The sequence below is a fragment of the Lepisosteus oculatus genome, chromosome 1, assembly GCF_040954835.1.
Source record: "Lepisosteus oculatus isolate fLepOcu1 chromosome 1, fLepOcu1.hap2, whole genome shotgun sequence".
In the NCBI taxonomy this organism is placed as follows: domain Eukaryota; kingdom Metazoa; phylum Chordata; class Actinopteri; order Semionotiformes; family Lepisosteidae; genus Lepisosteus; species Lepisosteus oculatus.
In genome coordinates, this window is record NC_090696.1 from 44,264,802 (window position 1) to 44,291,258 (window position 26,457).

Consider the following 26,457-nt stretch of genomic DNA (forward strand, 5'->3'; position numbering starts at 1 on the left):
AATCCTCAATCCATTTGACTCTGGTCTTCTAGCTGTCCTCGAGAACATCTACATCCAGTGGGTAACAGGACCTTCTCTAGCTGCACCCCAGAGCTCTGAATATGTATCCCAAGTGATATCAGAGTCACCTACCCTGAGTGCATTTAAATTTAACCTCTTTTCAGAAGACATAGCGTCTGTATCTGCTTCATTTTCTAATTTTGGTAGCACTTCTAACTGCTTGTCTTTCTTACAGTAGATGTATTTACTTTGTAATCTGTGGTCCTTATAACTGTTTTTACACCTACTGTATTGCTTCGAGATGTAACTTTTAAAGGTTTTATATAAAATAAAGTTTTTTTTTATTATTGTTATAGAGAAACATGAACAGATTGTCCCTGGTTCAGAGAAAAAGATCTAAAGTATATTGGTTTGTCTTGCTTCTCACACCCTCTTTGCTAAATGGCTTTTCATACTAATCCGATCACTCTAACTGCCTATTTTCTGTGCTTTCTCTATCCTGCTAGATTTATAATTATTCTGAAAATATTCTTCTTGAAATGATTCATTTCTAAATTCCTGTTCTCACTGTTAACATCTTGGAACAACTCTGTGCCAAAATATACACTTAGCTCAACCTGACAGTTCATCCTGCTACCAACATTGAATAAAAAAAATCTTTAGATTTCTATCTTTATTTAGTGGTTTCATTAGTGACGAAGGCTAAACTTTCTTGGAAAAATGTTTTTTATGTGTTGCAAAAAACTGACTTGCTTTAACAAAATATATTTACAAATCCTTTCACCTGTTCCATTTCTAAAACTTTTTGCTCATGTGCATTTTTGTATTTTTTACACCTGTATTTTACAATTTTTTTTTTACAAATACATTTTATTTGTGCATTTTTTAGCACTTTAACATCCTTCATTTTCATTCGCCTTAATTAAAAAAAATAATTTGCCCAGCCTAAGGGGGGGTCTGCTCTCATTGACAGCTGACACTCCTCCATACACTTAAGTTAAAAATTAATAACGCAAATGTAAACATCATTTTTACAATTTGTTAATAATAAAAATGTTAAGTTCTCTAAAGCTTTCTCAGTCAAGTATGATACTTCACCCAGGGAGTTGTGAAAGCATGCGCAGGCAGCAAAAGATCAGCTACACAGGGAAGAAAATGCTTTCAGAGAAAACAATGGTGTTTCAGGTGTGAAGAATACAAATCCCCAATTCAATTGCAACCTAAACCTTTCCCCACACACCCTGCCCCCACTGCGATTAGAATATACACAAACAAAGCACTGAAAGCTTTACAGCAGATGGTCAGGTGTTACTTAGGGATAGTGCGTAATTCTGGCTTTATGAACTCACACCTGGGATTCGATTAATTAAAAAAAAGTTTTTTTTGTAAAAAACTGCATCAGGTATTAGATCTTGTTTATATTAAAGTTATATCACTGGGCAGTGTTGGACGGTGCGCTATTTTGTCAGTAACCTGCTAATCTGCTTAACAACTGTAGAAGACATTATTTTATTTCTGTACGGAATGCGTGTTAAGTTTACAAAATTAAAGTGTTTCAAATCTAAAACTAAGAAGTAGTGTAGTCTGCAAAGGAAGAACTAATAGGTTTTTTCCATGCTGAAAAGAAAAGAGAGAAAATGCAACGTTTCGGCTGTGAAGCCTTCTTCAGGTGTGAGGGTCTTCAGCTCAAAATTAAACGCTTGGAGTTTGTAATGTAGCGTGCTCTGAACAAAGAAGCACGTTAAAACGTTTTCGAAATAACCACAAGACTTTGATGATGGCTTAAAATGATGCTTAAAATGTTTATGGAGAAAGTGGAATACTGGTATTTTTTCTTTAAAATACCAATATCAGCCATATACATGATGTAACGCAGGGATTTCTATACAACACAGCCTTCAAACCAAATGCATTTTAAAGACCTCTACATAAAACTATATACACAATACTACTGACAGCAGGAAAATTCCTATTCTTTACTCAGCAGCTTATTAAAAACAGAACCCATGATGTTCAAACCGATTTGTTTACACAGAAGACTGACACAGCTTTGCGTTGTGAATCTCTTTTTCTAATAAAACATTTGTCAGTCTGTCCGTGTGGGGAAGGGGGACTGTTTTTTATTGGAAGGTTCGCCTATTCTACTTTGAAATGAAGAGGGGGAGGAAAAGTGCCCGTGGTCAAAACCACAGTATACTTAAGAGCTGTAAAACTGGTTTCTTTACAAACAATTTATCCAGTGGGCAATTAAAAAAAAAAATTTGCAAGCCTTTGAAAGGCTTTTTGAAAAACTAAAATAGCAAATATTATTTACACTATATTGACATTTTTAGAATTTGATTAATAGGGAATATAATACGGAATTGCGTATCTAAAGAAATTAATAACGATATAATTATATTACTATACTTTAGCTTAAATCCTGCTAAACTAAAAAATAGACACAAGAAGAGTATTATTGGACAATGTTGTGAGGCTCTGGTGAAATTTCTCCATAAACTGAACAGCTAAAGAGGAGACACTTGTGTATCGCCTCCTTTAAACTTTGTGCCGTACACCCTGAGGTACCGCTGTGTACATACAGCACGAACATGTTGTGAAATTTAGAAATATAAAAAATGTCAATATAGTGTCCATAATGAAATGTTTATTTGTTAAAAGAAAAACTCATGGTAATAGCTGGATTTGAACATCCAACCTCAACCTTATAATTCAGTCACTTAAGCCATCATGCACACATATCAATAGAAAGTCTTATACTACTGTTTGTGCTACAGTACTTGAATATAATTATATTGTTATTAATTTCTATAGATATGCGATTCCATATTATATTCCCTATTAATCAAATTCTAAAAGTATGCTTTTGTTTACTCTGATAAAGAACATATTCACAGAAAGGTTAAAATGATCACTTTTCACAAAGTATATAAACGTAATATGGTCAGAAGGAGCACGTAAAAACGTTTCCAAAATAACCACATGTAAGACTTTGATGCTTAAAATGTTTAGGGAGAAATGGAATACTGGTGTGTAGTTTTTCTTTAAGCTACCAATACCAGCCATATACAGTTTACATAATATGTTTATGTTCCTAAATAATATCGTTTATGAGCATGTGAAAGGCACGGTGAATCAGAGATTCTCAAAACTTACTTTGTATGATTGGAAACAAATACGTGATCGGATCAACGAAGTGCTGTGGAGTTACTTTTTGTCAATGAAAATATAAAGCCTTTTCATTTACAAAGACGGTTACAAAGAAAGTGGACCAGGGTAATACTTTGAGTTTACAGCTTGGATGGGTGGAAGTTGGTGAAATGATGCAGAAAGCACTCTAGTCATTAGAGCATGTGGTGGCACCAACACAGTCATCAATGTATTCCTTGTAGAGGTCCAGGACAAAGCCAGTGTAGGAAGCAAAGAAGCGTTCTTCTACCCAGCCAACAATAATATTGGCATAGCTGGGGCCCATTCTGGGTCCCATGGCGACTCCACTAACTTGTTGGTAAAAAAGGTTATTGAAAGAGAAAGCATTAAGTGTGAGTACCAATTCTGCAAGACATACAAGGGTGTGGGTAGGTGGATCAAGCACTGTGTGTTTGTCCAGGATGTACTTCAGGGCTGTAAGATGGTCATTGTGGGGAATGACAGTGTAGAGAGATGTGATGTCCATGGTGAAAACATAGCATTCTGGGCCCTGAAAATGGAAATCATTAAAAAGTTGGAGGGCATGGTTGGTTTCCTTGATATATGAAGGAAGACCTTCAACCAATGGTCTCATAAGGCTGTCAAGAAAGACCGAGATGTGAGTAGTGGGAAAGTTGCATGCTGAGACGATGGAGCGGCCAGGGGTGTCGGGTTTGTGGATTTTGAGGAGGAGGCAAAACTGGGATATCTGGGGATGTTCTATGATGAACCAGTTCGCTTCCTGGGGGAGCTCCTTGCTGCTGATAAGAAGGGAGATATGGATACCACTTCCTTTTGGTAGTCAGTGGTAGGATCCTGATTTAGAGGAAGGTAGGTGGAAGTGTTGGTTAGTTGTCCAGAGGCTTCAATAATGTATAGGTCCTTTCTCCACACCACAACAGTGCCTCCTTTGTCAGCTGGTTTGATGACAAAATCATCTTTATTGCAGAGAGATTGGAGCACCTGAGTTTCTCCTTGGGTGAGGTTAGACCTGTGTTTACTGGGTATAGAAAGAGTCTTGGGAGCTTGATTGATGCATTGGTTAATGAAGTAATCAACTGGTGTAAACGTTCGGCTCCACAGCTGAAATTTTGTTTTTTCTCTTTTCAGCATAAAATAAACCTATTACTTGTTCCTTTGCAGCCTACGCATGCTAATGCAGTTACCCACCTATCTTATTTTAATTAAATAACTATTTGATTTTAAAATTGAATGTATTGATGGTTCCACAGTTTTGTATTAAATTTAAAGTGATTTAAGAAAACTTTAATGTGACAGTGAATACTTCTTTTTTAAATGTCACGATTGTTATAGAAGAGAGTGAAACTTGACATAGCTTGTTACTCTTATGAGATTTATCAAAATATATATTTTTCCTGCTGTGGGAGCAGGACTCGTGACTGCTGCAATTCATATCCTTGCATTATCTTGCAAATGCACTCATCTCTGCAACACTGCACCCTTTGTAAAGATTGGATAGTTTAATGCCTCCAAATTGCATTCTCAATCTGTCCAGGGGGCAGGGGCTGAAATTAGCTTAACCTGCCCTCTTCCTCAGTTTATCTGATATGTCCCCAGTATCTTGTAGTCGCTTAAGAGATCATGAAGTAAGGTAAATATTTAACATGCTGTATTGCGTGAAATTATCCATTTAGCATACATATTAATTTGATTTTATTATTAGATAACACATTTGTTATTTAAAATTATGAACATTTTTCATTCAATTTAATTGTTTTAGCTGACTTAGCAATTATTTTATTTACATTTAAGTTTCAATTTCCATTACTCTTCAAAGTGGTATTACAAAGAAAATAAAAAAATGGTTCCAAATGTTCTTCAAATGGTCAGACAAGAAGCAAAGTAAAAATAAAATCACTGTCCCCAACTAGTTTCTCCACTGCGAGGAGACAATGCACAGACAAAACATCAGAAAAGTTAAGCTGAAATAGATGCTACACAAGAAAGCAGTTTAAAAACGCTGATGAAACCAATTGGTAATATCAACTAATAAGAAGAAAAAGGGCGTTTAAAATGTAATTTAAAATGTATAAAATATAGACAGTGGCTTTCAAATTAGTATTTAAATATTGTATAAAAATAAAAAAAACTTGCAATTTCTGTTTAAGATCATTTTTAAATTCCCTTGCTCTTTTCAAGCAACCTGAAGATTGTCAGTCTGGACGTTCATCCATGTTATTACTTTTTATAAATATTATTTTAATATTAGTAATACTTTGATATAAACAATTAACAGAAATGTGAATATAGTTTACAAAATATTACATTATTATAGAAAGTATTATGCTCAACAGACAATTTATTAAAAGTACAACTTGTATTTTAGTTGAGATCAAACCCACTTTTGCATAAAAGGCAAGTTTTCTACCACTGAGCCATTGTGGCAGTAAACAATTGGAAATTGTTGATCTGATCTTACCATAAGGTCTAGGTTTTACTCCCGCTGTTACGATCCCAAGTGTCTAGGGGAAAAGGGGTGTAACATTTAGGATAATTCCTTTGGAAGCAGGGGGGGTTTGGTGAGGGACTAGGAAGCATGATAAGGATAAGGAACTAGAGTGGTGCCAAAGAAAAGAAAATAACAAACAAAATGGACCTGGCTAGGACAGTGAGGGAAAGCTAATCTGACTACAAAAGAAAACCCGAAACACACGGTCTTCAGCGTCTTCAACACCCTAGCTTACCTGCACTGACTACCCAAAACCACACAAGACAAACGGCACTCACCTGTACTAAACTAGTGTACTAATACAAAATCAACTAAGTGTGTAAGTGTACCCAACAACCTAAACTAACCTTATATACAAAAGTTCACACAAAAACACAAGTGAACCAGGAATACAAATAAGGGAAAACAAGAGTAATCAACAGGAGCAGGGTACAAAAGAACACAAAAGTTGAACATGTAACACTGGGGCAAGGTAATGACAAAACAAGGATGAACACACAAACAAACAAAAGTACAAAGAAACTAACGTAAAACCAACAAAACAACAAAGCCAAAGCTATACGAAAATACACACACACACAAAGCAAAACAAACCAACAAACGAACACGGAGCAATAACCAGAAGCGAAGCGAAGCGATAACCAAAACCAAACAGGACCGAAGTCAAACAAAAGGCCTTTTCTTCCTGAAAGCCTCCATGTTATATAGTGAATAAATGTGTTCTGATTGGCTGAGGGCTGATTGATGATGACATCATATTGAAACAGTGGTGTGATGGTTGGCCAATGGGAAAGGGAGAACAATCAAGGGTCAGCAGTGTGGACATAACAGAAAAAACACACAGAACACACACTGGGACGTAACACCCGCCACTCTCAGTATTCACACATTTGATCATTCATTTATAATTAATATTATTTACATATTTGCATATAAATATTACTATATATAATTAATAAAAATTAAATACTATATACATTTTCTTATACATACTATATACATATTATTTTTATTTGATATAAATATTGTAGAAAGAGTATTTATTTCTTAAAAATATAACTAGCACATTGGCTGGAAAGCAATGCGCTAGTCTTTTGTAGCTTGCAGGCAATAATTCTACCACTGAACCAAATTGTCACTTGTTTGAATGGATTGTTTGGGCAAGCTTTTAATTTTCTATTGCAATAATCATCCCAGAAAATGTAATTAAAATAATTCAAATACATTTTTAATGTAATACATATTTTTTATTTATAAAAAAAAAAATCTTTGACTGATCACACTAATTTCCAGATTTAAATCCAAATAAACATATATTTTACATGCTGAAACAGTCATGGTGAAGTCAAAACTAATATATTGATAAAACCAATATTCTACAACAGAGGCTTTATTTTTTTAGTTTAGAATCACAGTTTAATACTGGAGAGCTTCACTGTGTACACAACTAGACCCGTGGAACTCACATGAACACAGCCACCCAATCAAGACATTCACACAATTGTGTCAATAAGAAGTAAAATACAATTCTATGGAGAACAGAATTTATATGGTTTGCATATGCATATGACATACTGAATCTATTCTCTACGTTAATACTGAAATAGATATTCTGGTTACACAATTTGGTTAAAGATTAACAGTTAACAGTTAAGGTTAATTTCTCTGTAGCTGTGAGTTTATTAGAAGTGTGATTCCCTGAAACACTCTTGTGTAGATATGAAAACTGAAGATTTTTCAGTTTTTCCAGTTTAAATCAATTATCTTTAGTTCAACATAATTATCTCATAAAAACAAAGCATTATATTTTATGAGATGAATCCCCATTTATTTTAATAGGATACCAATATGAATAAAATATGGTACAGTGAATTACATTTCATTATTCATTTTTCAACACAAGTGCAGCATGATGGCACAGTGGTTAGCATTGCTCCTTTGCAGTACTAGGGCCCTGGGTTCAATTTCCAGACAGCTGTCTGTGTTCTTCTCCCTGTTTCCTCCAGGTCCTTCAATTTTCCTCCCACAGTCTAAAAACATACTAATAATATTAATTGGCTTCTGTAAAATCAACCCTAGTGTGAGTATATGCATGTCTGTGTCTATCTGCTCTGCAGTGGACAAATGTTCCACAGTGTTTGTGTGTACGCTGTTTTCTCTATAATGTTAAAAATGACAAAATATCTAATATGTTATGGTATTTTGAGTTGGACTGGCATCCTGTCCAGGGGGCATCCTGTCTTGTGCACTTTGATTGCTGGTATAGGCTCTGGCTTCCAAACAGCTCTGTACTGGATTAGCCATTTAGGAAATGGAAGAATGGATGGATAGATAGTTTCAATATTTAGAAACTCAGGTTTACTTTCTATTTATAAATTATTAAATACAAAGAAATATATTTTATTACAGCTTAACATAGTACAATGGATATGAGACCAAAAGCCTTGAATACAGAAAACATATCAATTGTAATTATATTTTTGAATTTCCATGGAATTTCCATTGCATGGTAATATAATAATATTATGATATTAGATAACATGTAAACATTCTTTAATTTGTACAAGCTACTCTGTAGTGGGCAAAACCCATTTTAATACTTTATAATATGGCCTGTTGATAAGATATTGTTAATTCTATACACATGGTTAGTAGATGTTAGAAAAAAAGTACAAGATGAAAATTAGTTCATATGGTTAGTTTCAATATATGATGCCCATGTCACAAAGATAAATACATTATTTTGCATCTCTTTCTTATCCATTAATATTGTGTCTTAATAACAGAAGTAATGTCTGGAGACATACTTGTGTCATGCGTGTGTGATAAGCTGATCACTTTTATCCCAAATCAATTCAGATTTTAATAAATTGATATCCATCCATTTGTTACAAGATATACAAAGATGTATGGCTTGTTTATAAAAAACAAAACTATCCAAAATATTTGGATAAACGTAATAATTAAATAGAATTAATATAGTAGGCCTCACTATAAAGCATTTCTCTTAACCTATTATAGTTAACATTTTTCTCTGTTTCTACTGATGTATTGACATTACAGTTAGACACTTTACATTTAGCAGATAACACTGTTTTGCAGCTTATATTATGCAGACAATAATATTTAATTCACGTCCTCCTTTGTCAGTGGATATGTCAATGTGCACATCTCCTTCTGACACCCAGTTTTGTCCTTACCATCAATAAGGACTATTGGAAATGTCAAATGGAATTTAATGATGGCACTTACAGAATCAAACACCTAAAGAAAAAGAGAATAAAGATTTAAGTTATTCATGGGTTGAATAAATCACACCATACAGTAATTTATGTATTATGCTAGTAAGGATTTTTTGTGAATCCTTTTGGGATTTATCAACTTCCTATGCTGACTAAAGAAAAACAAAATTCTTGGTAAAATTGTCAAAGATTCTTGTTTTATGATAATTGATATTTAGATGATATGTAGGCTAGCAAGATAAAGTGTTACTTAACAACATTAAAAGGTTTATCTAAATTACAAATTATTATTATGAATCAATATTACTTAATTATGAATACTTATTTTTTAAACTCATACTTACATCATTTCTCCACAGTCCTGTTCCAAGAGCATACCTTTGTTTGTCTCTTATATATCTGATTTTAATGTTGTACACTTTGTTTCTGTAAAACACCACTAGGACATAAGGTTCATCAGTAATGTTCTTTGAACAGTCCCGGACTAAGAATGCTCCATCCTGTTTAAAAATAAATATTCAAATACTTTAGTATTTGACTAAAAGGTGCATTCTAACTCTGACACAAATAAAGTAACACCACTGTACTATGCTGTTAAATTTTGGCCGGGATCAGTTTAAATTTAAATTCATTAATTTAATTTAAATTTAGTTTTAATTAAAATTCTGTTATAGACATTAATTTATTACAGTTGTGAAGAACAACTATATATGCTGTTTCTAATTAAATTTAAATTTAAAGTTATCTTTGATAATGTGAATTTTCCCTGTAGCAGAAAGACTTATTTCTACTTTAAGAATCAAGTGTTATTAAAGATATGTAGTAATCTTTCTATTGGCCTTGACAAAGCACCTTGGGCCTCTGTGTAATAAGAATGAAGCTAAAAGAGATCACTCTTTTAATCAGTCTAAATCACAAACAGGGTTACTGTAAAGCTACAGTATATTTATCACAGGTTACTGTCCATCACCCACAACATGACTAACCAATGAAGAAGCTACTCATCTAATGACATCCTGACCAATTGCCAACTGTGATTTTCTGCTTAAATGGGAATGGACAACTCATTTTTGGGTTTACTTAACTTGCTAGCCCTCTCCACTCTAGATAACCTGGTAATCTAACTCCCTGAACAATGTGACTGCAAGCACTCTGAATCAGGACTTTTAACATTTTTTAGGATGCCAGGCCAACAGAGAGTCAGTTAATTCTGTCCAGGGCATTCATTCTGACTTATTTTCACCTGATCAATAGAAATAAATACAGCTGGAGTCTTTTTGTCGACATCCTGATTATCCAAGTATATTCAGTGATAAGCTATAGCCAGGGTGAACTGATTTTCCTATGCATCTTACTTGTGACTGGACCCAAGCAGACACAAGATCTTTAGATTTTTTCAAGAGCTATCCTATGCAACACTAGGCAAAGCTTCCCCCTCTGTCTATGCCACTGGAACATTTCCAGCACAAAGCAAGCAGCTGACAGATTGAATCTTGGCAAGAACCCTGCCCAGCTCAGTGTTCAGCAGAAAGTCCAAAACTCATCGAGAAAAGCTTGGCCAACAGATCTTTGACTGTAAAATCTTTTGATTCATATAACAATTCTCGAACTTAAACTATCATTTCAAATGAGTTTGATAATGTTTAGTTCATGATAATGGATGCATATATACTTGTTTTTGAATATATACAGTACTAATGTACTGTATGGGGAAAAAGAAACGCAACATTTTCTGGAATGAAAATACTATAGTTATAGTTATAGTATATATAACTATATAGTTATAGTTATAGCTTATCTACTTTCACAAAAAGTTGTCAATTTGTTTTAAGCCCTCTGACCAGCAATACAGCTTGTGCAGTGAGGCACTGCAACTTGCCAATCACACGAAAGCTTGTTAGGTGCACTTTTACCCAACGAGGTCCAGGTGGAAAATGCCTGGTCACCTTTAAAATGGCCTTAATTCAAAGATAAGGTCACTGGAAGGGAAAGGCTACACTTAGTCAGCTTTCTGTGCATTCCATAATGCCTAGAATGTCATCAGAAGCAAAAGAGAGGGCCATTGACATACTGCAGGCAGGCATGTCATGTGCCAGTGTTGCCAGATACTATGGAGTAAGTTGCTCCACTGTGTCCCAACTGCAGAGAAGGTTTCAGCAGACCGTCAGGACAGATGACCATTCAAGATCTGTTTGCCTTCGAGTGACCACACCAGAGCAGGACCAACATGTCAAGCTGGTCCGTCTAACAGATCTTTTCAGATCTGACACCCACGCTGCTGCTGAAACTGCTGGCAGACACAATGCCCTCATTAGTGACATAACAGTTAGGCTCCATGCTGCTGGCCTTAGAGCAAGGTGACCTGTCTGAGGCCCTCTGCTCAAACCTCCTAAATGTCACAACCACCTGGCTTGGGACAGACAGAGGCTTTGTTGGACTTGTCAGCAGTGGCATCAGGTCCTCATCATGGATGAGTCACTCTTCAGCCTGTTCCATTCAGACAGGAGGGCTAGAGCGTGGAAGAGGAGGAGGTGATACGTTTCTTTTTTCCATCAGTATATAAATGTGATTAACTATATGAGACAGATATACCGAAAAGGTAAACAAAAGCATACTATAGGCAATATATTTTATCTCTGATGTTACTAATCTTTGTCTTTGTAATCCTTGAGTGAATGATCAACCATTTGTATCATAGAAGATAAATTCACAAATATATTCTAATTCAATTATATTCTATTACTTTTGTTGTTGTTACTCTTGTTGGTTTGCTACAGTATGTATGTTTCGGTGTTGCATCAATAACTTGCATAACATCTGTCTGAGACTAAATTGTGTTTGGTTCCTAACAATTATCAAAGCACTTTTGCAATATGCAATTAAGAATTATTTCAGTAAATTAAAACATGCATATCACTACAACATGTTTAAATATATATAGTTGCAGTTACTCTGGGGTAACCTGGAGACTGTCTCAACTGTCTTGTGGTTCTGTTTTTTTGTCATGTTTTTACAATGGCACATAGCTCCACACAAATACTAGCATACTAATCACAACTGCCATGTGAAACAAAAATAAGAAACACCTGTGAATGATGAAGTGTTACATTATAAGTGTGTTTCAGACAAAACAAGGAATAACATTTAAAACATAAAAAAATAATACATATTAAATATAACAAGAAACCTCAGCTTATATTATACTGAAACTACATTACTATTTGTGAGATAAAATAATTATATCATACCCACTGCAGTTCACTGCTCAAGGAACATTGTTTTTTTTTACTGTATTTTTCAAAGATTCTTAGACAAATTTCAAAAGGTATCAAATTGATTGTAGAATGCAATTTCAAGTTTCAAGTGAAACTTTTCCAGTGACAAACTGGAGGAACCCAGTAATAATATGGACTTTTTTTTAAATCTGTGTGTTAAGGTCTGGATGTGTTCCGAGTTTTGACCCGTACAGTTTGATCAGAGTTTTAAAAATGTAATTTGTTTATATGGTATTTAGAGTGTGCTACTGGAAAATCCTTAAAGTTGTTTTCTGTGGAATGTGTTCAGAGTAAGACATTTTCTTCAAAGCAGTAAGAAGAACAAGAAAATTAGAAAGCTTTAAAGCACATGAGAATATTTGGACCATCTAGTTCATTGTTGGTTTGTATATAATTAAACTAATGATTTTATAAATGTGTTTATATTGAATTACCAGTGAATCATTGACAAGGTTGTTAGTTTGTTCTGTTCTAGTAATTGTAGGGTATGGAACCTGAGGCATTTCATTCCATGGGCTGTGTGCCAACCAACCAAGTTGTGTTGGGAATGTGGATTCACTGGAGGCAATTGAAATCTTGTTGGGTTTCATGGGTCATTCAGTAAATGACAAGCTGAATCACTTAAGGAACATAAACGTATAAAAAAGAACACAAATGAGAGGAATCCATTTGGTCTGTCTACTGTAGCTTGTCTTGCTAATTGATCCAAGGATCTCATTCCACCGTTTTTTGAAAGAAACCGTGGTATCGACTTACCACATCACACCATCACACAAACCTTTGAGTACAGAAGTGAATCCAGTTGTTGGTTTAAATTTATGAATATTTACATTTGTGAAGACATTCACTGTGTTATATAATGCATAATTAGATTAGGTGATAATCTAATTTAAGACTGTAAATTATTGTGTTTGATTGGTTTTTTAAAGTCATGAAGCACTTTCACAATTACTGTCACAATTTCTGATTGTAAAACCAAATTAAAACTCCCAATCTCCTGCAACATAAACACCTATGTGCTTTCATAAGTAGTTACTTCAAGCTCAGTGTTTCCTATTTTGTATTTCTTAATATTTTTTGTTACCTGTATGTAATAATCTGCACTTGTCTACATCAAATGTCACTTACCAGGTGCCCACTGTTAAATTATTTCTCAATATTTTGATTTCCATTTGCTGTTTGCTAATGTTTGCTAATCCTGTTTTGGCATTATCTATAACTTTGACTATACCATAATCTAGATTGATATAGATTAAAATTAGAATTAGAAAAAATGAATAATTTAAAATAAAAGTGAAAATATTTTACCATTTGCGTAGCATACAAGGCATTTTCTGCTTCATATCGATCACAAGCCCCAATGTACCATTTATAGTCATTTAAGTTCTGAAAAAAAAGAAGCCAAATAAATGGAAAACATACATATAAAAGCAAAATATTTTTTAACAAATTATTTGTTATTGTTCTAAATCAGTATTGAATCTTTTTCAATAATACTGTGTGAAGAATATACAGTAACTTCCCCAAGACATGTGCTTTCAGGGAAGATATATTTATGTTAATATATTTTGCTAGTTGTGTTTTGGTACTAATAAAAACTAAAAGTTGATATGATATGTATATATCTCTTTTTTAATGCAGGATAGATCTTAAAGTTTAGCATTCAGAACTTGAAATCCCAGCTGGTACCTGAGATGTAGCACAAAAAAATATGAAGCTACTGAGATATGATTAATACATGATACGAATAGCCATTGATATTGGACGATAAGTCGACTATATTTTGTGGTTTATTTCACATCTCCTATATATTCCATGTTCTTGCAGGAGTAAATTTTATCAAAGAAAACATTGAATATTTACACCTAGTTTTTCTGCTTCTTCTCACAGTAATAATAGAAAAGGCTGAAGTGAAAGTATGACATGTATACAGTATATGAAGGTATGACAGGATGTATATGAAGTAGTTTTCTCAGATAAATTATGGACAGCAGCAGCTAATCAAGAGAATCGCAATTAACAGACCTACACTTTGTTTCAAATAATTGGTAATTCTATATGTCTTTTAATGGTAATTGTATCTCTGATTTAAAGTTATCAAGGCATCCAAAATGTTTCTTTTGAAAAATCTTTCACAGAAGTGGCCAAATAACAGTTCTAAAAATGTACATATATTGAGACTGTAACATGAAAATAAAAAAATACAGCATTTGGTAATACACTATAGAGGGTTAACTGTACCGGTGATGTTTTCCTTGCTAAATCCCTGGGTGTCTCCAAACCATGGTCTTCCCAAGTGGGTCTGCGCTTTTTCATGTCTTTTTTAACTGGTGGCCATTCATGGTTGTATTTTGGCATTTGACTTGGCATTACAGCTGTGAAATATTGAATAAAATAAAACAGGTACATGTCAATGACTTTTCATTGGAGTAAACAGACCTCAATAAGTGAATGTAATGTATAGGGCATAGAGTTTACATCATAAAATATGTATCATATTCCTTGAGGTGCCACAATGTACTTTAATACTTCCATCATGTGATAAGACATGCAGTCAACTGGTTTTCTGCTGCAGAGAGGAGAGGGGACATTTGACAGGTCTACCAACTGATACGCAAATTAAAAGTTTTAACTCGGGCAGTTTCACATTTTTTAAACAGCCCTATTAATATTTTTGAAGGGAAATGGTTTTTTCTGCTTTTCTACAATCATTTAATTAGTTTAAATGATGAACAAATGCAAAAGCAAAACATAAGTTTTATTATCCCCAATTTTGATCCCTATCTCGGACCTAAAATGGAAGTGTCTAACCTCCTAATGTATTTTAACAATTCTATTTTTGAAAACACAATGACAAGTACTAAATAGAAGACAAACAACAGAGCTTTCATACACCAGAAAATATAAAGTTTTTAAGAAAAAGCATCTGACTATGTTTTTGCCTTAGTAAACCTTAACCTATCCAGCCTTCTCTCCTTAAGATTCATTTCAGTGAATGAACACAGCCAGGATTGACCTATTGGTCCCTCTATTTTTAAAATGTCTCGTGATTACAAATGTCAATGTGTGAGCAACGTGGAGGTGTGTGAAACTTGGTAACCATGAGCATGACAACTAGTATCTAAACTATAACAAAATATATTATTACTGTACTACATATACACTAATATTATCCATAGCATATAGGGGTGTCTCAGGATCTAAGACACAATGGCAATAATTCAGAACTGAGATGTTTGCTGAGTTGTAGGGGTCTGAGACATATTGATCACAGAAATCTCTGGTTTACCTTAGTTAAAGGTAACTTAATTAAGTTCTTGGTACATTATTAAGAATCTTCAACAGTCCAGGAAAACAGAATAAAAGGACAGGTATAGAAGGGGAAGAACACAGAGAAGAGAAAAAAGGAAGACTTGTGAGGCAAGAGGGCCTTGTTCAGATCAACCTTAAATATCAGATTCTAATTAAATATTTGAATCTTAAGAGAATGTGCCATTCTGTTGCTTTTAGGCAACTTTGACTTCCTGTTTAAAGAATTCCTAGTTTAAAAATGTTCTCTCTTGGCTAGTGGATGCATTTTTGGAATACAGACATGGGTTCCATTTGCTTTCTAGCATCTGGAATTATATCTAGACCGATTTAACTCTAGATTTAAGATAAGGTTACATTCTGTTTAGTTTAGAAAGCAGGTTTATCCCTCTTGTGTTCTATGTTATATTGGATCCTTGAATACTTGGTGGCGGTCTGGGGTTTTTCGGTTTGGTCAGGACATAGGCCTCTGAGATGCCTCTTTTGAAACTAGAGTAACATGCATGTGCTATGTTGGGTTATATGTTGTTTAGGCTTAGTGTCATTATTAATAAATATTAGTTTATCCCCAGTCTGTGTCTGATTTATTTATCCTGTGCCAAAGAACAAAGATCTCAAGTTGACATGTCAGCCACTCGGGTATATTCTTGGCATATCTTTTACAATTTGGAGATTGTTGATTATCCTGCTTTGTCAATTTTCGGCATTCTCTAAATTTTGTAACACCCTTTTTTGTAACAATATTATATATATTAAAAATTAAGGGGAAATGTGATTAACTTCATTGTAAGCTAGTTGTTCTTCATTTGCAATGGCATAACAACATGTCTGCCACAACTCATACTGTAAGTGTTGCTACTTACTTGTAAGTGTTGTAAGTGTTGCTACTGTACAGTTGCTAGTGTAAGACTTAACCAAAGATAAACAAAGATGTTTTTTTCCCGGAGACCTGATCGAACCCATCTTATACGACATAAGATCATCACGGAATCAGGGAAGAAGGTAAGGCTACCCCCGTATCGAGTACTAGAAGCCAAAAGGAAATTGATTAAAGAAGAGGTGGGAAAAATGCAGGAGAATAATCGAGGAATCCCATAGTGCGTGGGCTAGCTGATCCCCAAGCTGGATGGAACTATTCGATTTTGCAATAATTTCAAAAGGTTAAATGAGATCTCGCTGTTTGATGCATACCCCATGCCCGGTATAGATGAACTAATCGAGCGATTAGGTAACGCCCGATACATCAGCACCCTTGATCTACGAAGGGATATTGGCAAGTGCCGCTGGCCGAAGAAGATAAAGCCAAAACCTTTTTTGCCACACCTGAGGGACTAAATCAGTATAGGGTCCTACCCTTCAGTTTGCATGGCGCTCCCGCAACGTTTCAAAGATTAATGGACCGAATTCTGAGACCATGTCGGGATTTTGCAGCCGCCTACTTGGATGACGTCATGATCCATAGCACGACCTGGGAACAACATCTACAACACCTGGAAGCAGTGACTGGAGCGTTGCGAGCAGCAGGATTAACAGCCAACCCAAATAAATGTTGTCTGAGGGCTAGAGAAGCCAATTATCTGGGTTATACAATTGGGAGAGGATTGATCATGCCCCAAGATCAGAAGGTGCAGTTAATTAAGAACTGGCCCAAACCTGCTACCAAGAAGCAAATCTAAACATTTTTGGGACTGGCAAGTTACTATTGACGTTTCATTCCAGGGTTTGCCTCCATTGCTGCCCCTCTGCAAGACTTGACAAAGACGAGCTGTCCGGAGAAAATAAAATGGAGCGACTTGGAAGAGAGGCCTTCCGAGACTTAAAAGCAACTCTCTTTTCTCAACCCGTCTTACAGGTACCAGACTTCAATAAATCTTCATGGTACAAACTGATGCTTCGGACACTGGAATTGGAGCCATACTCTCGCAAGAAATTGAAGGACCGCAGCATCCTATTCTGTATATCAGCCATAAATTAAATCCGGCCGAAAAACACTATTCTACGATAGAGAAAGAATGTCTAGCAATCAAATGGGCCCTAGACTATTTGAGGTATTATTTATTGGGAAGACGATTTATATTATACACAGATCATGCGCCATTAACATGGATGTTACAAAATATGGATAAAAATGATAGAATTACACGATGGGGTCTTAGTCTGCAAAGGTATATAGACCAGGAAGGAAACAAGGAAATGTAGACGCCCTCTCCCGAACGCACTGTTTATTTTTTTCTAGATCGTCCGAGGTCGGTGCTGATCTCAGGGGGAGGGAATGTAAGAGGATCCGGGGAAGGGTAATTTATAACCGGTATTTCCGGAACGAAACACTGAAAATACTTGATATAGACCTGGGCAAGATGGCCACCCAGGATAACCAGCTGACCCGCTATTGGAAAAAGCCTATGCACAAGGAGACACAGCTGAACTACATCAGGAAACAGGATATAAATGCCCCAGAAGCGATGAGCCGGTGCGAAAGCCGATAAGGTGAAAGCGTTTCGGAGGAAGGAGAGATATTAGGAGTGTGCTGGAAGATATTTAAGAATAACAGACTATTGGATATGGGTTTTGACTAGGATTACGGATTACGGCTTGGATACGGTGCAGAGTAGTGTGGACATACGGATTTGAGAACTTGGATCGTTTAAGGATACTGGCAACAGATTGCGGAACGGATTTGGGGAGACATACGGATGAATAACACAGAAGAACAGTGTGGTGTGAGTTAGATCTCTTTTACACCTATTTTCCCCCGGCGACACCACACTAGCTACTTATATTCAGTCATTGCAGTAATGTTTGCTTGGCTCAGATTTTTTCAAGAAATGGATGGATGAGATCCTTTTAACTACTAACTACAAAACTTGCTAGTTGGTTTTAATGGCCTCCTCTCATTTGTAACCATTCTTATGAGTGAAGAATTATTAATTAAATATGGATTGAATACCATATTCAGAGAAATAATTACTGAAGCTATGCTAAATGGAAAATAAGATATAATGAAAATTGATAATCTTGGAAGTTTTCCTCTTGTCATAAGGAAAGATGTATTTTGAGAAACAAAATAATATTTTTGTGAAAATCCTAGAGAAATTATGGATACAGATAGTTTAGTTGATGTTAACATTGCCTTTTTGTTGCACACAGTTATTTTTACAATAAACTAATAAAATAAAAAGTAGAAAAACATAAAACATAGTCAAAGTACACTCATTTTATACTGAATTTTTACAATCCTGTTGTAGTATTGATTGTGAACTAACATAGCAGTGTGGCATTTTTTTATTGTTTTTATTTAAAACAAACATCTGTGATGTTTGATCATAACACCACCATAACACCAAAGGTAATGTTAAGTAACTCATGAAGAACTGACACATAACTGACACATAATCAGCAATATAGCAACTTTTTTTTCAGAAAAAATTAAATTAAATCAAGATTATCCACTAGATATTTAACAGTGAAATTATGATGGAAATCTAATTAAACATCAGTGTGACAACACATTTTGTAATTGACCTACCATGAGATATATTTGTATGCATAGTTAAAGACACAATAATATAGCAATAAATATTATTTAAAAATACAGGTGCAGCCATCTGTGCAAGGTGTCTGTAGGTATACTATGTTAGGGAAAATGGTGTCATGGACTCTAGCATGGCATCTTTTTTTTTCATTTAAACTGCCAATGTAATGTACTGTAATGTGGCCTGGGCAGAACCTGCAGGAAAGCATGATTTTGAAAAGTGGATTAGCATTTTTGATGTAAAACACTGTGCAATCATTTCTGAAATTCAGAAAACAAATGTCCTGGTCCCTAGAATGATTCCGTAAAAAATCACAGTTAAAAAAAAAAATCAAGTTTTGTTCCAGGCCCCATTTATGGAATATAATTATAATAATTGCTTACGCTTATATAGCGCTTTTCTGGACACTCCACTCAAAGCGCTTTACAGGTAATGGGGAGACTCCCCTCCACCACCAACGTGCAGCATCCACCTGGATGATGCGATGTCAGCCATAGTGTGCTAGAACGCTCACCACACATCAGTTATTAGTGGGGAGGAGAGCAGAGTAATGAATCCAATTCATAGATGGGGATTATTAGGAGGCCATGATTGGTAAGGGCTAATGGGAAATTTGACTAGGATGCCGGGGTTACACCCCTACTCTTTTCGAGAAACGCCCTTGGATTATAATATAATCCACTTTACAGAAAAAAAAATTGTAAAATTAGATTTTAAAACTGTAGCTAGGCTATGTATTTATATATTTATGTAACATATATAATATATTTTCAAGAAATATGAAGTATCATTAAATGCAATGTGTGCAGTATCATGTGCCACTTAGAGATCTGTTTTGAGCTGTGGAAGGGCTGAAAGCGGCATGCTGGACAGGACTGTGGTATACTGCAGTGTACTTTCCACCGACGTGAGTTTCGACATACATCACAGATGGCTGCATCTGTACATACCTAGTATAAACATATGCCTTTTCATTTTATTGATGTAATTGAAATACAATAAACTAAGCTTTGAATCAAATATGGTACAACAGCATTCAGAACTTTACCAGAATGAGGTCCTTGGTTGTATGATAGCCTTAAAGAAAAAAAGAGAAAAAAGAAAAATAATTATGAATGGTTAATAACATACACATATAACGAACTATACATGCATTATATATATCGTTTTACATGGACATACATATATCAAAGAATGGTTAGAACTGCTACAGTATTACACTGAGCAGTTGCACATGCGATTTTTACCTTGAATTTGAAGTGTCTCTGAATTCCAGATCTTGTAAGCACCTTGGAGCTGGATGAGGAGATCCTGATGCACAACATATAAAACTTAAACTTTTATGTTTAATTATGTTTTACTATAAGGCATACTGGATGTACGACCATTTATTCTATGAACTGTGAACATTTTCATTGTGGTGACAAATACAATCTGATAACCTGGAATGAAGAGCTGTCAGAATAACACCAAAATGTGTAAATGTTAAAATAATTCTTAAAATGCTAAAGAAAATCATTAAAATGGAAATTTCGCTAGGTATGATTGAACAATTGTAAATTAGCCAGGACCCAGGGACAACATTCTGTGATGGACTGGCATCTTGTCGAAGGTATATCCTGCCATGCACCCAATGCTTCCTGGGACAGGCTCCAGGCCACAGTTTCTTTAACTGGTTAAGATGCTACTGAAAATTAGTATGAAGTTATTTTATATCTCAAACATTTTAAATTTTTCCCCTCAAAGCAGCTTATACATACCATGATGTTGAGAAACACTACTAGATAGACAGTTTTCCTAAGAAGAACAGAAAATAGTTTTTTTTTTCAGTTTTTTTTGTCCCCTCATTTCACAGCTAGTAGTCTAAATTTGTACAGTAATTAGTCCTGGGGGGGACCCGCAGGACAGCATGATTGACAAGCAATACATTTTATACTTTGGAATGGTAATAAAATTCAGAATGTTAATTGAAGACATTTACTTTGAGAACAAAATAAATTGAACATTCTGAACTGGTGTCATGTTCTGTTGGTGAAGAACCAGTGCTCTGCGTACTGCATGTATACAGAGTAAACTTTTTCTTATACTCTTTGACTGAGCTTGTTATTTTACTATAGATTCGGTTTCTGTCTAGAAATATCACAAACTGATTAATAATTTTATTTAAAATATTTTTGTAGATGCTGAAATGTACAGATGCAGCCATTCAAAATGCATGGTACAAACCCATACCGTGGGCAACTACTTGTGCGTCACCGCGGCATACCACGGTATGTGATTGGCTGGCCAAAATGACCGACAGGGGCTCTCGTGGTGCATTGCTCGGTAGTGAAAAGATTTAATCATTTAATCTCTTTACTGTGCACATTTTAATCCGCTTAGTATTGAATATTTATGTGGAATTTTACCACTAAAGGGAAATTTTAGTAGCTGAGCATAAAAAGAATAGGAGCATAACGCACCCGAAGGTCATAAACGATATTAATTTAGGAACATAAACACATTATGTAAACTGTATGTTGCTGGTATTGGTATTTTAAAGAAAAAATACACACCAGTATTCCATTTCTCCCTAAACATTTTAAGCATCAAAGTCTAACGTGGTTATTTCGAAATGTTTCTACGTGCTCCTTCTGACCATATTAGTGTACGTTTATATACTTTGTGAAAATTGATCATTTTAACCTTTTCTGCTAATATGCTCGTTATCGGATTAAACAAAAGCATACTTTTAGAATTAGATTAATAGGGAATATAATATGGATTTGCGTATCTAAATAAATTAATAACGGTATAACAATATTCATAAACAGTATGTGTATGGCTGTTTCAGTGGCTGTTACATGATTTGAATTGGTGGCATGATAGCTTAGGTGACTGATTTATAACTCTGAGGTCGGGTGTTCAAACCCAGCTGTCGCCATGAGTTTTCTTTTTAAAAATAAACATGTCTTTGAAAAACTAAAATAGCAAATATTATTGGCATTATATTGACGTTTATTATATTTCTATATATAACAACATTTTCGTATTGTTGTGCTACTGCAGGGTGTAGGGTGCAAATCCACGTGAGCCCCAAAGCCCTACATTAATGTTGTGCATTCACCTTAGATTTTAGAATCGTTGAGTAAGATGCAAGTTTTTTTTTATACATAGCATTCAGAAATACAATTGAGAATAGTTTTGTGGTGTATGGATTAAACTTTTCTAAAATGTATAACAAAATTAAAGATGATTAAAATCTGTAATCTGTAATCTTTCCACGTGTCATGTCATTAGAAAGTACAATAAGTTCCTGCTTTGTCTAACGATGGTATCAAAAAAGAAACCTGTACTTAATGACAATTAAGAAACTTAGAAGTCAAAGAAAATGATTTACGTTGTTTAATTTTAAACACTAAGTTATGAACACAGACGCAATTTGTGCTTTACAGGCATTGTGCAATACTGAGCTCTGCGCTTCCTCCTTCCCAGTGCTACCTCCCCCTCTGACACAGTGCAGTGGGCAGCATGCTTTTTTCAGAGCCTTTGATAGGGGAAAAAAGACCTGCTGATCTGATCTACATACCAGGAAGACAACAGAATATGATTTTTTCTATTCAGAATGTGTGTTGTTTTTATGAAATTAATTAAGAAGTCAAAACCTTACAGCTGTAGGCATCCTCTCACGAGGCACCAGTAAATGTAAATGTACATTGGAGAAACAGGAAGGAGACTCAGAGACCGCTTCATAGAACACATCAGGGCTGTGAAGATTAAAGATCTCTCCAAGCCCATTGTTTCTCATTTCACCTCTGACGGGCGCTCTGAGTCTGAGGATGTTCAGGAGGAGCTGAGTCTGAGAAATGTTCAGGAGGTGCACTTTTTGGGCTCTGTGCTGCCTGTTTTACCTGGAGGAACCACGGTTGTTCATTGGTTGAAAGTTTCATGGGCATCCAAGACCCATGTTGGGTTACCCTGCCCTACCAGTTCCTGATTGGCTGATGATGAGTAACAATGCACTCTGACCTTAGGGTTGTAAACCAACTTGGGATGAGACTCCTTTGGAATCTCCCTGACATTGAGGCACCAGAGATGACCATTTATTAAGGTTGCTGGAGAATCTCAGCATTGGGAGTTGTTCCTTATCAGGACACTCTATCGGCTAGAAAAACACCTTAAATGTGAACCAAATGGAATGGCCGCTCTGTATCAAGCACCACTTGAGATGAAGGAGAGAAGGACTGGCAAGGGAGCAGCAAACCTAATTCCTGTACTTTGATAAGCCTTGTCACTACACAGCGTAGACAGAGATTCTAAGCTAATCACAAGGAAGAAAAATCACCTGTTTTCACGCATAAAAAGTGGTTATTAACTATCGAAACCTGTTTTTATAGCTTTTAAAGTCGTGCAGTGTCTAAGCAGGAACACATCATTATATCTCCTTTTTTATTTATTTTTTAAGAATTAAAAAAATTGTTTGCCCAGCCTAATTTTAAAGACCTCTACATGTGAAACTTTTCGCAGCCTGTACATAAAACTATAAACACAATACTGCTGACAGCAGGAAAATTCCTATACTTTACTCAGCAGCGTCTTAAAAACAGCAACCATGGTGTTCAAACCGATTTTTTTTACACAGAAGACTGACACAGCTTCGCGTTGTGAATTCTTTTTTTCTAAGAAAACATGTCCGTGGGGGAAGGTGGAGTGTCATTGGAAGACTCACCCTATTCTAATTTGAAAATACTTGTGAAACTGTTTTAATTCGGCACAACCAGCAATCCTGCAGAAAGAGAGAGATGAAAACCGCGCAGTGCCTGGCAAATACACAACATTAATGTAGGCTTTCGGGCTCACGTGGATTTGTGCCCTACACCCTGCGGTACTGCTGTGTGCATACAGTACAAACATGTTGTGATATGTAGAAATATAAAAAAAGGTCAATATAATGCCAATAATATTTGCTATTTTAGTTTTTCAAAGAAATGTTTATTTGTTAAAAGAAAACTCATGGCGACAGCTGGGTTTGAGCTATCACGCCACCAAGGCAAGTCATGTGACAACCACTGAAACAGCCATACACATACTGTATCAATGGAAAGTCTTATACTACTGTTTGTGCAACAGTATGAATATAGTTATGCTTTTATTAATTTATTTAGATATGCAAATCTATATTATATTTCCTATTAACCCAATTCTAAAATTATGCTTTTGTTTAATCTGATAATGAGCGTATTTGCAGAAAAGGTTAAAACGATCAATTTTCACAAAGTATATAAACGTACAATAATATGGTCAGAAGGAGCACATTAAAACGTTTCAAAATAACCACATGTAAGACTTTGATGCTTAAATGTTTAGGGAGAAATGGAATACTGGTGTGTATTTTTTCTTTAAACTACCAAGACCAGCCATATACAATACAGTTTACATAAACTGTACTTTCATAAAATATACCAACTTTTTAATGTATGATGATTAACATGCTGTAATACACAGTTTAAATTTAAAAGTCTAAAGAGTATACAACTTAAATTCTTAATTGAATAAAGATCATCCCTCAGCAGTGATCGGGATTCAAAACTGGCATTTTCTGTTGACAGCTCAAATGCTGTACATGAGAGGTTAAGTTTTATTAGCTCCTCCTGGCAGTTTTACAAGGTGATTCTAGATACTATTAACATAATCTAATTTGCATATGGTAATTTGTGGTATGACATAGAATGATGCGTTTTACCGCGTTTTGATGCTACCCGCCCACCGCGTCATACCGCACTGTACCCTGCTTGTTTTGAATGGCTGCATCTGTATCTTTTATTTCCTGATATTCAAATTTAGTTGTAGTTTTATTATCTGCAGTATGTCTTAGATATATGTAATAATATAAATGCATGTGTCAAACGAATAAGAAACACAGATGCAAGTCATGCAATCACAATAACTGATCTGGCACAATGAATCCCAGGCCAGTGACTCAATGACAGATAAGCCATCAACAAATGACATTTATAAAATACTATTTTACTCTTTTAAGGTATTTTAAAATAACTAACTATAATAATAGCAAAATAAGAATTGTGATATAGTTTAGAAATACTTACTATTCCTTTTCTTCCTGTGCTGTGGAACCAGTAAGAAAAAAAACCCATAAATCTTTGCAAAATGTCTTATATGATAGTTCTTATCTCTAACAGGGAACATACTGTACTGTATATAGTAGAATACAATACAACATGATGGTCCAGCAAAATAAATAATTTAGCACAAACTGTTCATTTTAAAGAAAACTTGGAAACTTAGAAAGGACCGTATCTCTGATCTCATATCAAACCATATCTCTAAACCTCTAATTACATAAGTATAAATATCAAGATTCTAGATTACTTGCTGGAACATTTAATTTTCCATTCTCCCCTCCAACCTGTCTTCACCCTTGCTTCAGTTCCTTCATAAACCTTCCTGACAGGCTGCCATTCTCTCTACCAGGTAAGTTCCAACAATAATGCAAACTCATTCAAACTGTAATTCATCTTATTTAAGGGTAGACTGAACTTCTCAATTTAAAAAACAAACAAACAATTGAAATACATGAGACAGATAGACATGGTACAACATTTCTTTGGAAATAAAAAAGATGTTAAGAATTCAATATTAAATCTGTGTAGTACAACAGTAAAAGTGCTGACATCAGAATTATATGTACCACCTACTGATCTTTGCAAATTTGTTATATTAAAAAAAAATTGTAAATATAATACAATTTAAAAAAAACGAAAGTGCACATGGTGTTGTGTTTTGTGTTATACATATTTCCAAAATATCAGATTTGCAAGCACCATCTAAGAACAAACGACAACATACAAACTAAATATAATCCATGTTCTGGAAATGTTTGGAAATGGAAATAACTTTAAAATACTTACATTTATAAAGCATTCTTTTAAAATATATATCAGAGGAATTTTAACAGGTCCCTAACCTCCTAAAACAACATACAAAATATTCAGAATTCTTTCTCATTCTTAAAGTTATCTCCTCAACATTTCTGAGACACAAATGTTACTGTTGTGAAAAGAATGGAAACTCACTGAATGAAGTACAAAAATATGTTTTGGAGGTGCTATGAATTGAGATCTGCTAAGTAATTACAGTATGTTGTCTTGAAAGTCTTCAGTTATTATCTGGATCATTGATTACTTACAGAGGTTTCAGTGGTATGTGCGTTTCCTTCTCTGTTTTTGATATCCCAGGAATTGGAGGAAGAGGTAGAAGCTCCTTAGGAATTGGTTTAGGAGGCCTAAACAAAGTTCAAAAAGTATGAAACAGGGTGACTGCACTGGGCGTGTGTTAAAAAGAAAACCAATTATAAAATATTTTTTAATGCATTTTACAGGCCTCATGCCTGTAGTGAATGAGTTAATGTAAATATTAAATAAAAGAGAATATGTGCCAGT

The 26,457-nt window shown here is 34.9% G+C and overlaps 1 protein-coding gene across 2 annotated transcripts in view; it reads right to left on the minus strand.

Annotated features, from left to right (window-relative positions):
- Nucleotides 1–7,186: 7,186 nt before the first annotated feature.
- LOC107077092 (cytokine-dependent hematopoietic cell linker) overlaps nt 7,187–26,457 on the minus strand; it is a 57,981-nt gene continuing 38,710 nt past the window's right edge. For both annotated transcript variants that reach the window (XM_069190361.1, XM_069190360.1), the window contains exons 11-19: nt 26,205–26,300; nt 25,105–25,123; nt 20,779–20,815; nt 20,266–20,329; nt 20,067–20,095; nt 14,418–14,551; nt 13,485–13,562; nt 9,246–9,401; nt 7,187–8,923 (exon numbers count right to left, since the gene is read on the minus strand). In XM_069190361.1, coding sequence (XP_069046462.1) covers nt 8,786–8,923; nt 9,246–9,401; nt 13,485–13,562; nt 14,418–14,551; nt 20,067–20,095; nt 20,266–20,329; nt 20,779–20,815; nt 25,105–25,123; nt 26,205–26,300 — 751 coding nt within the window. In that variant the 3' untranslated portion in view covers nt 7,187–8,785. The remainder of the gene's footprint in view (nt 8,924–9,245; nt 9,402–13,484; nt 13,563–14,417; nt 14,552–20,066; nt 20,096–20,265; nt 20,330–20,778; nt 20,816–25,104; nt 25,124–26,204; nt 26,301–26,457) is intronic.